Source organism: Micropterus salmoides, unplaced genomic scaffold (assembly GCF_014851395.1).
Source record: "Micropterus salmoides isolate LMB-PRFRI ecotype aquatic unplaced genomic scaffold, ASM1485139v1 Ms_hic_scaffold_4, whole genome shotgun sequence".
NCBI lineage: Eukaryota > Metazoa > Chordata > Actinopteri > Centrarchiformes > Centrarchidae > Micropterus > Micropterus salmoides.
This window is the reverse complement of record NW_024043372.1, coordinates 35,668,954-35,683,066: the sequence shown is the minus strand read 5'-3', so window position 1 is coordinate 35,683,066 and position 14,113 is coordinate 35,668,954. Positions and strand designations below refer to the sequence as shown.

General features: G+C 37.8%; 1 protein-coding gene across 5 annotated transcripts in view; it reads left to right on the top strand.

Moving 5' to 3' along the window:
- Window positions 1-14,113, top strand: part of cadpsa (Ca2+-dependent activator protein for secretion a) — a 202,441-nt gene that overhangs the window by 37,767 nt on the left and 150,561 nt on the right. For all 5 annotated transcript variants that reach the window (XM_038697484.1, XM_038697483.1, XM_038697482.1 and 2 more), the window contains exons 2-3: window positions 4,291-4,404; window positions 12,540-12,872. In XM_038697484.1, coding sequence (XP_038553412.1) covers window positions 4,291-4,404; window positions 12,540-12,872 — 447 coding nt within the window. The remainder of the gene's footprint in view (window positions 1-4,290; window positions 4,405-12,539; window positions 12,873-14,113) is intronic.

The window sequence follows — 14,113 nt, the reverse complement described above, 5'->3', positions numbered from 1 at the left end:
GCTGGGGAGGATCAAGGCTCCTCTCACTTTGCTTAATTAGATGAGCAATCTGCAAATCTTACCAAAATGTATTTAGAATTTTTTGAAATACAACAGAAACATAAAGTAGTACTGACAGCCATAATTTCAGCTTGTGGTGAAACGGTGCAACGTTTTTAATGGGCATTTAGCATGTGAAAGTACAAATTACATATTTGTGTGCACAGTGGGGAAGCAACACCCAATAACATTTTTTAATGCAAATTCGGAAAGTATTCGTTATTGCTCACTTGATAGGCACACGATCTTGTTATATATCACCATTATCAGTAAAAAGAAATGCATGCAGTAAAATGTGAAGTGTAGCTGCTGATTTGAGCTTCCCTGCTGTTACCGTTTCATTACCAAAGATATTCATCAGCTGTTTGTCTCAGGAAGGTAAAGGCACATTTCTGTCCACGTAACAAAGCCATAACAGAGGCTGGAGAAGAACTATATGAAGTTACAATCCACCTACATATTTTTTCAAAATTTAGCTGGCTAATCTGAGCTTAGATTCTGGAAGCTGCTGTTTTATTGCCAATGTCTCATTCTAAGGTAATAAAAACATAATGGTTCATTATGTAAGGTCTTTATACACCACTGGAAATGTAGTTATGGATCTCATGAATTTGAATTCAGGGTATATTTGGGAAAGTGTTTTTCTCTTAGTGTTTTATATTTAGGGCATGAGGTTAGAAAGTGCAGCTCTGTCTCTACCTGTCCTGTGTCACACTGGGAGCAGAGGCTCTCCTCTTCTGGTACCCAGCTCTGTCTGTGGTGACCCTTTTCTATGGCCTGGCTCAGTCTGGATGTTGTAATTTTTTTGGTCGTTTCTCTCCAGTATGCGATATATTTTTCTTTTCGCTTGTTGATCATTTCCTTTGGTCAGCTTGAGTTGGTGTTGCTGTCCTGAGGTTGTTACTGCAGAGAGGCTCAGGACCAGCTGCCTGAGGGGAGTCTTCTCTGGTTTCAGCTTCTGGTATGTTAGGCTTTGTGATGGTATGCATTGGCTCTGCTCTGCACGGATTATTTTCTCTCTCTCTCTCTCTTGCTCAATTCAATTCATCCAAAGAAGGTTCAAATCAAGGGCAAATGGACTTGGTTGAAGATACTAGAAGACATTTCATCCCTCATCCAATAGACTTCTTTGTGCAGTATGACAAAAATTTGTTTTTTTGAAAATGAAACCATGTAAACCTATTCTGGTACAACCCCTAAATAAGGTTCTGAACCTGAACATTAGCATAATATGACCTCTTTGAAGTAAGTGTACTACAATTTAACATTGATCTTTTAACAGCTGCCATGTAGGGCTGTGCGATATGACAGAAAAATTCATATCCCGATACAGGTCATTTCATATCCCAATAACGATATATATCACAATATATAACATTTTTTGTAAATTCAATAAAATATCATGAGTTACTGTTACTAAGGTCATTTCCAACTCATGATATTTAGCTGCATCATAAAGGTGAATAACATGAATAATACCATGATATAAAGTGAACAACACAGCAAGTAGTTTTACTAACGTTAGCTAGGCGGTGGGTTAGCAAACTGTTGCTACTTACTGCTGCAAAGCTAACGAGAAGATGAGACGCGGAAATATTTCGGTTAAATGTGGAATTTTTGACGCTACCAAAATAAACGATACAGCATAATTGTTAACAATAGACATTTTTCTGATAGGTATCTTCATATTGCACAGCCCTACTTCCAGGAGAGAAATTGGACCAATTCAAGGCTTAAATCAGACTTAATCTGCCCAGCTTTAGTGATCCCAGACAGTACAGCAGTACTTTAACATCACACTTACCGTTACAGTGATGTAATTACTTACTGAAAGTGTTTAATTGGTGATGTGATAACTTAGCTTACCGTTGTAGGAAAAGTGCACTACATACAGTAAATTTGTAATTTAATTACCTCTTCGTGGTTAGCTCATGCTTAACTCTCCAGGGATTTACAATACAATGAATACAAAAACACTAAATACTGCAATCTCCTTGGTGTCTATACTTATTTTTCTGTCACTTAACTTAACATGTGCAGACAGTAAATTTTTTAATTTTATTGGACAGTTTACTGTAAAGAGGCATACAGGAAACAGAGAGGAGATATGACATGCAACAAAGGACCATGGCAGCAATTCTACTGACGAAGTTGCCATTTGTAACCATTTGACTACCAAGGCGCTAGATACTAACATTTCACTTTATATTGTCATGCTGCACAGTAGCACCTTAAAGATAACCAGTCATATACAGACACAGGAAAAAGTACTGTATGTGAAATAAAGTGAAATATTTTTTCTGTTTACCGTTTATGCCAGTAACAGTATCTTCTACTTAGTTAAAAAAACATCCCAAATAGTTAAAAACAGCCAAGTGTCTCTCATTTCAAGAGTCAATTGCACTTCCATAAGTAAGGAAACAGGAAAAAATATTCATCGTATGTGCACTTGTGGAATGTTTTACACATTTCCTCAGAGCTCTGACTGGACGTTTATCACCATGAACCTCTGGTAGCCTTTCATTTCTCACACAGCATGATTATGTTTTTTACAACATAGAATCAACTTCATGATTTGACATGGGGAGGGTGGCCCTGCTGGTATGTTTCTTCTTTAAACACATACCACATCCCTTGCTCATGAAGATATCTAATTTTACAGCATGTAGGTGCACTTTCCTCCCTGGCTTTTCTTCTTTTCATGCACTCCCTCTCAGCTCTACCTTTTCTCTTTCTCTCATTATCTCTTGCTCCTCCACTGTCCATTTTTTCTCTACAGTCATGAACTAACCGAATGTTGTGTTGATGTGTAGCCTATGTGCGTGCAACCAATCACGCGTAACAGATGTCATACAATCAGGTTAAAAGCAGACAGACTGATGTTCTACTGTTCTGAGAGTCTGTAGCTGCCCTTTTCACTTTGATTTACCCATTTCATTTAGCATTTTTAACACTGGCTTGACACTCCAGGCCAATCAGCTTGCCAGGCTACCGGGAAATCTTCCAGTGCTCCTGATGGCCAGACCAGGTCTGGATGACACCATATTTGGTATAACAGGGGAAGTGCATCGAAGGGACGGTGTTAAAGCTTGTCTAGTGGAGGTTATAACCAAAAATGATATAATGATATAAATGATCATGATTAATAAATCTTTAAAAACCCTTAAAACACCACCATAAATACTCATTAATTAAAAAGACCTCTTCGTGCCCTCAGGAACAAAACTTTTCAAAATATTCTCTCTTTTTTCTGAGAAAAGCTATATTACCGCCTGTTTTCGCTAGACTTCTATATCAATAAAAAAATATAGACGAAATGTAATGTTGCATTTAATTGAAAAGTGTCAACAGGACTGGGTACATTATTTTTTCTTTAATATGTAATCAATGGTTTACACACTACAGTGTAGCTGTAAGCAGATGTAAGTGTTTATTAATGTATTTGTCAATAATAATGCTTCCTGTGAGCAATTATAATTAGAAAGCTTTAATGGCGTGTGTTTGTGTACCCACAGAAGAAATTTTACTCAAGGTTTTCATTGTTCTTAATGTACCAAGTTCCAAGACTACATTACAGGAAAATATATAGCTAGAAACAAACAACAAGCTGAACAAAGTTAGGCAAATCTTTATCAGCTATAACTACAGGTGATAATGAAAAGTTTGTATCATAACAAGGTTTCCATCTGAAGCCATCAGTAGTGCACCTGTATCAGCTGTCACAAAGTTCTTCTCTAAACACATGTCAGACTTACCACCAAAGTATTGATTATAGAGCCTGTATTGCACTCCTCATTTACAAAACACACAGTAACTTTAAGCTGTCTTAACTTAAAAAGCCTTTCTTCCTCATACATTTCTGTGCAAAACCGTCCACCACAGGAAAAAAAACTAACCTTAGATATCCCTCATGTTTGCACTAATGTTGGCAGAACTGAGTTGGGTTACTATGCACTAAATTAGAAAATTAGAAATTAAATTAAAATCCAGAGGAGATTATTATCTGATGTTTTTTTTAAATTCTTGTTACTGATTTTACAAATTCCTTGTTATTGTATTATTTGTTGTTTCTGTTTTCTGATTGTGTTCTTGTGATTGTTTCTTGTTCTCATGTTGGTAAGAGATCCTAATCTGAATGAGACTGTCTGATTAAATAAAAAAATAAAATAAAAATTGCAATTTTTAAGTTTTACTTGGTTTTCATAAATCATAACAACCTCTTTGTCTCCTCCCTCTTAATATCTCCTTCAGATCAGTAAGCAGCACCTGCAAACAGTCAAAGAGCGTTTCCAGGCGTTCCTCAGTGGAGATACCCAGATTGTTGCAGATGAGGCTTTCATCAACGCTGTCCAGAGCTACTATGACGTGAGTCTTTATTATCTGTTACATGCATATTTAACTCAACCACCAGTATATTCACAAAACATACATTTAATGTTGTTTATAGTGTGAATTTGATTGCATATACATTTACTGTACATGTATTACTGCTGGGTTTGTAACTATATCTGACCTCTGCCCTCCCTGTGAAGGAACAAAAGAAAGCTTCTCTGTATAACCTTAATAATACTTTATGCTAATTCTTTATAATTATTTAGATATAGTCTAAATCTGTTTACCTTTTGCAAGCTGTTTAGTTACTGTTGCTAGCCTCCTCTTTTTTTTAATGGATCTGTCCTGACGGTAAAACCATGGAGTGAAAAGTATCCAAACCTCAGTGGAGAAAACTTGTCTTGGCACTGATAAATGATGCAGAGTGTGCACTGAGCTCATCAGGGTAATCTTAATAATATGCTCCCTAATGACCAGGATTCAGTGGGCTTGATCCGCCCAGAATAGAAGAGGGAAATAAAATGTGAAGAAAGAAGAGCGAGAGTCTTCTCTGCATCTCACATTTCTAAACAGTCTGAATTGCACTGTTCATTTGAAAACTTTCTCTCAGAGGATCTTTCTGGCACACTAGGTGAGTCGTCAGTTTCAGCCAATTTATAAAAGTAGTTTGTTGAACTTGTTCCTCTGTAGTAACATTTGACATACCGCTCAGTTTGTACATTTTCATCCCTTTTAACTTACTATAATGTTACTAAATGCATTCAACACAGATACTGGAAACTTTAAAAACTTTTTAATAATAATTACCTAAAAAGGCATATGAAAACAACCCCACTCATAGGTGTCATTTATACTGGGGACCCTGGGGACATGTCCCCACCACTTTTTGAATTGGCTGATTTTGTCCCCATCACTTTTTGAAAGCATTTGTGAAAAATGTTCTAAAAAAATAGCTTGCAACAAGAAATGTTAAATAACAAATGAAATTGCTTTTTTATTTGCAAAATAAGAAAACATTCAGTGCAGTTTAAATCTAGAAGAAACATGTGCGCATTGTCCAAGAAAGTTACTTAAGCAACCAAAAAAAGCTACTGATTACTGCATTATATTCCATTATATTTTAATATTTTGAATTGTCACCTGCCACCTGAATTTTGTTTCCCTTCATATAAAAAAAGACATTTAGACCATAAATTGGTGCAGAAAATGTCTCCACAATGCAGGAGGTTTAATGCTCAATATCTTCTGGGGAGGACACCCAGACCCCCCGCTCATATATTTCAGCATCAAATATTTGATCTAAATAGTGCTACAAATCGTCTTGTGCATCGTCACGTCTCATGACCCGCATGTATCATCACGTCCCTAATCTGAGCCCTTATGTCCGCACCACTTTTCAACACAAAGTGACGGCCTTGACCCCACTGCTCACTTTTTATAAGAACTCACATATTGTGCATTTTGCACAATTTTTCAGAAAAAATTAAAAAATTATTCTGAAAATTTTATTATTGTATTTTTAGTAAGAAAACATTTAGAAAGTAGTTTATGTCAAAATCTATTATGAAATACACTAGGACATGTAAAACAAAACAAAGCTCTTCTTTATATAAACAAATGTCTGCACATATAATATGCACGTTATTAGGTTCACCTAGCTAAAATGAATGCAGTCTAGTACACAGCCCACAGCTAAATCACGCTGGTTTTAATATTTAGTTTATGTTGAAACTGCCCCATATACATTACATCTGTTGCATCCATATGATATGCTTTCCACATGTCATGATGTTATCTGTATGGTCCCTGTTAAATAAACAAAATAAATATAGAAATATTATGTTTACTTATATACCCATACCAAGTAAAACAGAAAATGAAATGTTAAACTATTCATACAACCCTTTAAAAGTTACTTTTGACAAAAGGTTTCCCAGAAATGGACACATGCACAAGCAACATGTCAGATCTATCTAAGTTCTATGATTATTTTGTGTCTGTGACATTTAACAGATGAAGCTGGTGGCACAGGTTATCCAATTCAATTAAAAGCTAAAGCTCTCAGGTCGGCTTTAGCTTCAGGCTAAAACTGACTGAGACAGACAGAGAGAGATAGGGGCAGACAGAAATAGGAAGATAGGAAAAAACAGAGACAAAGAGTTACAGACAGCTTGGCAGTGTCGACAGCAGGAATTTACCACCCGCCAATCACAAGCTTGTATACACTTTCGAATATGAGTCAGCTTTCTGGCAATGCAAAAATGTTTGGTTTGTGATTCATCTTTGTTTCACTTAATTTGTAAAAATCAATAACAGGGAATATAAAAGGGGGTTTAACCTGTGATTGTGTAGGCCGGGCGTATAGGCAGGACCTTGATACCGCAACTCCAGCCCTGATCTATGAGGAGCCATACCGGCCATTACACATTGTAGCCCTCTGACACACAAACATTCTCCATTCACATACATGTGTTTTCACTCTCACATGAATTTATTTTCATTCTTACACCCAAATATTTTCATTCTCTTATGTACACATTTTAACACAAACATTCATACATTTTGCTCATGCACATGCAGTCAATGTTTACATTTAATATCAAATATATTATCTGCGTGTAAGAGAAAATACATGTATGTGTGAGCCAGAGTATAGTGGAGCAGGAGTCGTTTAAACGCATCAGGTGAGATACTTTTGTGCATGAAACATAACTAAGTTAACTAGCTAGTAGTAACCAAGCAATGAACGTTAGCTAGCATTACAGCATTAACATGTTGGTGATGAAAGTTGTGTGAGACGAAAGATGTAGTTCACTGAACGAGTTTCACACAAAACTAAATGTTACTTTTCTTCTTTACGACAAACTGCAATTTTCTTGAAGGACAAAATTATCTTTAAAATTGACTAACATCATATGTGTACTTCCGACAGTGGTAAATGGGGTAAAAAAAAAACTTCTCTCATGCCATTGACTACCATACATATTTTTTTTACAAAATCATCTCCCGTGGGGCGGAAACGTAAGTGAGGGACTTTCTTCATCTTCTCGTCCTTAGTGAACGAGAGGATGGCTGCTTCAGGAAAATTGACATTCTGTATGCAGATGTCAATCCTGCTCTCCTTGCTCCCTCCCCAATCACTGCATGATTCCATTTCCACTATACTCTGGCCCACACAAACTTACATTCTCCTCTTACATGCATATTTTATTATATGCGTACTGTATTACGATTCTATAAAAATGTGATGAGATTTCTCGTCAGGGTAAAAGCTGTCTCACGAGACTCACATTTTTCACCTGCTGTCAAGCCACACATTACTCTGCTCACGCAGGGTTAATCAAATGTAAAACTAAAAACGTAGGCTTGCGGAGCGAGTCAACTCCACCCAGCTGATGCGACACCGGCGTGTGCTGTGATAATAATCTAGTGAACCTCTCAGGTAACGTGTGGATTTGTGGTGGGATTTCTGCCTGATCACAAGTGTTGACAATTCCTTTCGGTTTTTATATGCAACATGCAGTCCAAACTGTATTGGTCAAACGGATACTAAAAACAAGAATAGGGCAGGTAGAATTCGCAGTAAAAAATTACATTATTCTTGTAACATTATGACTTCTTTCTCGACAAGTCAGAGAACACATGTGGGAGAGTGAGAAAGTTTTGAACATGAGCAGGAAACTGGCAGAAACACAGGAGCTATTAAAGTCCAGGGGTTTGTAACTGAATTAAAATAAATGAATTTATCATTGAGGTGAAAAGGTGCCACATGCAGATTTGAAACAGAGACACAAAAGAGGAGAGAAGACTAAATCAGCCTGCATGTGTGCTGACTGAGCAGGGATGATATTAATTCGAAAAGTTTATCTACAGGAGAAACAACACAGAATGCCTGAGAGCTTTACTGCTTTATATTCCATTATATTTTGAATTTTTTTAGATATATAAAATATTTCCATGGTAAATTGGTGCAGAAAAATTCAGCAGAGTGCAGGAAATTATTATGCTCAATTTTCATATAATTCAGCATTAAAGATTTCTTAAAAATAGTGTTAAAATCTTGTCTCATCTCGTGAACCCAATCTCCTGTTTGGTCTCGTCTCGTCACACCCCTATATATATATGATATTAAATGTATACATAGATTGCATGTTTGTGAGCAAAATGTATGAATGCGGTGTTAAAAAAAGGGTTGGGTATAGTTTAAAATGTTATGATACCAGTAGTGAAACCAGTACCCTTAGAGTGACACAGATAAGAGAATACTTCATTTGATACCTTGTGTAAAATGCCATCTGTTGAAGCCATAGTATAGCCATATTATATATTATATATATTATACTACATATAGCCATATTGGTATTATTATTTTTATGGTTATGGACGAGCAATGTGATCTATTTTATGAAATTACTGCTACTGTTGTAAATATTGGGAAATTGTATCAGATCTCTCCTTATCCTAATTAGGTCATCCACTCTTGTGGTATTTTCAGAGGAAGACCGAAAGCTTGGCTGATGTTTTTGTACAGTAAGAAGTAGAAAATGAGTAAGGAGGCGGCTTAAACAAGTCACTAACTTTCAATAAAATTTTCACCTGAGCCAGCCCTAACCTACACTAAACAGTCTAAAGAAGCAAACAAAAGAGAGTCTACACATCCAGCCGACCACATCAACTACAAAAATTGCGAGCAAAATGGTCACACTGTAGTGCCCTGGAGGGGTTTTTTGGAGGCAACATAAAGGTGTGGCTTCCCACTCTTCCCATTCTCAGGCAAGGCCAGAACACAGGAAATACAGTTTAGCAGTATTTATCTTCAGAGATGAGCAGTGCCCAAAACAACAACAAACAAAACACTCCAAGAAACCTACAACTTTCTTAATACAAAAACTAAAGAAAACACAAAGCTCTCAACTAGGCTTCTAATACCAAAAAACAGGAGAAAAGGGATGCAAACAAAAAGGGTTTCTCACTCCTACTAACTGCCAGTAGCTGACACAACAAAGAAAATTGATACATAGCAAACAAAATGGCTAAAACCAACAAAACAAAGTTGTCAAAGACATCAATCAGAGTTACAAAGTTAAGCCATTCAAAGTCTAATGTGTTCGCTACACAGGTTCACTCACAAAGTCTAGTTGACAACAGTTCTCTACTCTGCAAACAAACAGGACACAGGCTCAGTGGCCGGTACTGCGAAGCGGGGTAACTGGCTTATCCAGGTAACTTCAGGAGTAACTTTGTGACGTCTGGTGTAACTTCCTGATTAACCCATACTATGAAAGGTGGATAGGTGTTACCCGAGGTCTGTTGCCATGGCAATTTACGCCGCATCTCTTAACTGCTCCGAGCAGGTGTTGTTCTCAGTGTTAATGATGAGAAGTAGGATATTAATACACACCACTTATAAAATGTTTAGATTTCATCCTGATTTGTTCCACTGAGGTTGCAATGAAGTTCTGAACACAACAGCATTACATTCAGACAGCGAGCCCTGCAGCCTCTGTGATTTTAGAGAGGAATCTTAATTAATCAGTGGGATAGTTTCTTAGATGTAGCCCATCTGTAGTCTATAATTGAATTCTCCTGTTTGTGTTTTCACATATTTAGATAGATTATTTTATGTATCCAAAAAATAGGGAGCCAGGGTGAGGGTTAATAACCGAGAAAAAAAAAAGCTAAATGAAAGTGTGATTTTTTTATTTCAAGAGCAAAAATCGGAAATTCCCTGAAATTAAATCGAAAATCACTCTGTTATCTTCTGAATACGCCTAATCCAAGGCAAAGTCTCTAAGGTGCTTGGCAGTGATTATGGGCTAAACTCAGGAGTATTTCCTCACTGCTAAAGAAAGTTTAATACAACTTTTTAGTGCATGCATACTACACGGCAGACGTGTGTGTGTGTGTGTGTGTGTATGTGTGAGGTTGCAGCCTTGCAAAGTGAAGTTTCTCTCATAAATGTGTGACTATAATGTCAGTGAATATTCAAGTTTTTTACTTGTAGATTAATCTTGGAAATGAAATTCTGTCTCGGATTATTCCCCCTCTCCGCTGGCTCCTTTTTTTTTTACAATGAACCTTATGTGCAGTTGTACCTTTACATCTTAATCATATTACACATAAAAGAAGAGCCCATAAAATACATAATAGAGATTTAAACTACAATAAGAACACTGTGAAGATAATTAGGCTACAAATTTAGGCCTACTCAGTGTGATGCCAACAAGCCTCCCTGGCTTTGTCGGCCGCCACGATATTAGATTTAGCCGTTAACTTGTCTTTACATTCATAATTTCCTGACACCACCAATATGCATTCCGCTGGAGAAATACGGAGCATGCGCCGTTGCGAAAAAACTCTGCTTGCATGCCCGAACACACCCCTTTTATGTGAACATGCACCAACTCCAATTAAGTTAACACGGACTAACCAACATCTTATCCACCTTCGTAGTACCGTTTAACTCCAGTGTAGGCGGTCAGAGTTTGTCAACCCCGAATTAACTCTGAGTAGGCCGAACTCCCTTCGTAGTACAGGCCAAAGGTTGGGAATGGCAGAGAGAGAGAAGGGGCAGAGTGCCTGGCAAATGAGGCTTAAGATGGCTGCTGTCATCCAGGCAACCAATCAAGAGGCAGCAATCAACGTTGCAGGACCAATCCAGGGTGCCCACCTGTTCTCCATTACCTGTATGCACACACACACACACTCTAAGGGAGGAAACAGCTGACAGTGCAGAGTGAGAGATAAACAAATTACAAAATATGACCCCAGGGTCATAACAGTACATATAGAAATAAATGTAGAAAAATATACAGTCGCAGGAAAAAGTATGTTAACCCTTTGGAATTACCTGGATTTCTGCATAAATTGGTCATTGGTCAGTCTGCTTAAACTAACTCCACACAAACATGTTTTTAATGTTTTTACTGAACACATCGCGTAAACATTCACAGTGCAGGGTGGGAAAAGTATGCGAACCCTTGGATAATAATAAGTGGTTGCCCCTCCTTTGGTAGCAATAACCTCGACCAAACATTTCCTGTAGTTGCAGATCAGACCTGAACAACGGTCAGGAGGATTTTTGGACCATTCCTCTTTAAAAAACTGTTTCAGTACAGCAATATTCTTGGAATGTATGATGTGAATTGCTCTCTTGAGCTCTTACTGGGCCACTCCAGAAGGCGTAATTTCTTTTGCTGAAGCCATTCTGTTGTTGAATTACTTGTCCTTTTGCATCACCTATCGTCCTGTTGAATCACTCATCTTCTGTCGAGCTTCACTTGGCAGACAGATGGCCTTACCTTCAACCTCCTAAATTTCTTGATAAACTTTGGAATTCATTTTTCTGTTGATGATGGTAACCCTTTCGGGGCCTGAGGCAGAGAAGCAGGCCCAAACCATGATACCCCCTCCACCATACTTCAAAGTTGGGATGAGGTTTTGATATTGGTAAAATCATAAAATCATTCAATTCTTTGTGTGGTTAGTTAGTGTGCTTGCTTTTTGTTTGATAAATCTTAAGAACTGTACCTGCTCTGCTCCTGTGACAATCACATACATTTCCTGGGACTGTCTAAATGTATAAATAAATAAATAAAGGGAGACGCAAATAACGATGCAATGCATGAGAGTACAGAGTTCTGGTTTATATTCCACAAGCGATGAATAACTTCAGTAAGGTGTACCAGTGTTGCTACATCACAAATGTTTGAATTTCACTTAAATGAATAGAAATGAAAATAAATAGAAAATTTACTTGATGAAAATGTTTGAAATGTATTAAGGAGGGCATTGCACTATACGAGTAGGAGGAGTAGGAATTAGGAGTAGGAGACTGGGAGATAGAAAGTAGGAAAAGTAGAGTGAGTTTATTCTACATGATAGTAAGTGTCAGGAGAGGAGTTGGCAGGCTGATTGGCACTGTGGGGATGGAACTCGTTCAGTGGTATACTTTGGTGGTATCAGTCTTTGCTGAAGGTGTTCATCCAGAAAGGCATAAAGGGGGAGAGAAGTATTTGTCCGTGATGCTGTTGCGTTAGCAGCATCCTTCTCTCAAGATCCACCCCAGGATGGAACTGGCCCTCCCGATAAGTTTGTTATACAGTGTAGATATAAGTCAGATAAAAAAATAACAACAACTAATCTGTCAATACTCAAACTGATTGCAGGTTTTCCTGAAAAGTGACCGTGTCTCCCGGATGGTGCAGAGTGGCGGCTGCTCGGCCAGTGACTCTCGGGAGGTTTTTAAGAAGCACATAGAGAAGCGAGTGCGCAGCCTGCCTGAGATCGATGGCCTGAGCAAAGAGACCGTGCTGAGTTCCTGGATAGCCAAGTTTGACACAATCTACAGAGGTGAAGAGGACCCCAGGAAGCACCAGCAGAGAATGACAGCCAGTGCCGCCTCCGAGCTCATCCTCAGCAAGGACCAGCTGTACGAGATGTTCCAGCAGATCCTGGGTGTCAAGAAGTTTGAGCACCAGCTCCTCTATAATGCCTGCCAGGTCAGTTCTCATCTGTAGGGTGGAAATATTATATATCTAAAGGAAATTAGAAGTGTCCTTTGACTCAACCGCATGTTAAATCACAATATTCACATTAGTTTATCCCCTTCCCAGCACTCTTTAATTCTAACCAAAGCTATGAGAACCATTTCTCAACCACCATCTGGCTCTAAATCATGCCGTCTACGATACACTGACCTGCTGTTGAATGCATCTAATACTACATTACTGTCTACAGGGAGGGCTTGCAACTTTGAGATTTCATTTAACTATAACTATGTTTCACATTTTAAGGAGGAGCTAGATAACTTTGTTTGACAAGCCGTGTTAGAGTCTTGTTCAATTCAAATTTATTCTGGTTTAATCATTTCATGTGGAGTATACAGGAGGGGAAATACAGTTATTTTTATTTACTGATAAATTTAATTTATTTTCAAGCCCACTTGGTGTGGGGATGTGACCTGGAATGGTGCTAAAAAGCTTTTTGCTATTACGAAATCATTACTGCATGAATTATGACACTTTATTACTTCTAAAAACATGACCATTGACCAGAATTAACATCCTCTACTGACTGCCATAGTCTTGTTACATATACAGCAATTCCTTTCACTATGCTACCTGAAGGATTATTGACTGAATCTGCAAAGTATGATCTTTACAAAAACAATTCATGACTTTTTCTGCTGTTTCCTCTAAAATCTGAGTTTCATAAACTTAAATGTCAATAAAATACTTCTCTTTGCTTATGTAAAGTATTTTTAAATGTTTCTGTTTAAATATGCAATATAGATAAAGCTGGCTCGTCTTGCCATGCCTTAGTCATGGTAAAAAAAAGTTTATATGACAACGGTACAAACAGCGGTCTTCTGTATCAGAGTCAGAGACTTTGTCTCTCCCCAAGATGTTTTGCGTCACATTCCATATGTACTTCCATATTTGCTTTTGAAAAAGGACTGTTTTTACTCTCACCTCTGCGGCATCTCTGAAAGTGAAAACGCTGGTAAGAAGAAAAGAAGCCAACTTCATTTTAAAAACATGTCCAATTTCCTCACGTGCAGAATAAAAGTCAACCAGACGTGTGGAGGCTTTTACAGGCTTCGAGCCAGACTGAATGCAGAATAGCAGTCTGAGTATGGGGGAGGAACAATAAGACAGGCCTCTATACATAGATCATCCACTATTTAAGTGCCAAATATTGCATCAACGGAAAATGTGCAGCTGGATGGAAAATTTGTTAT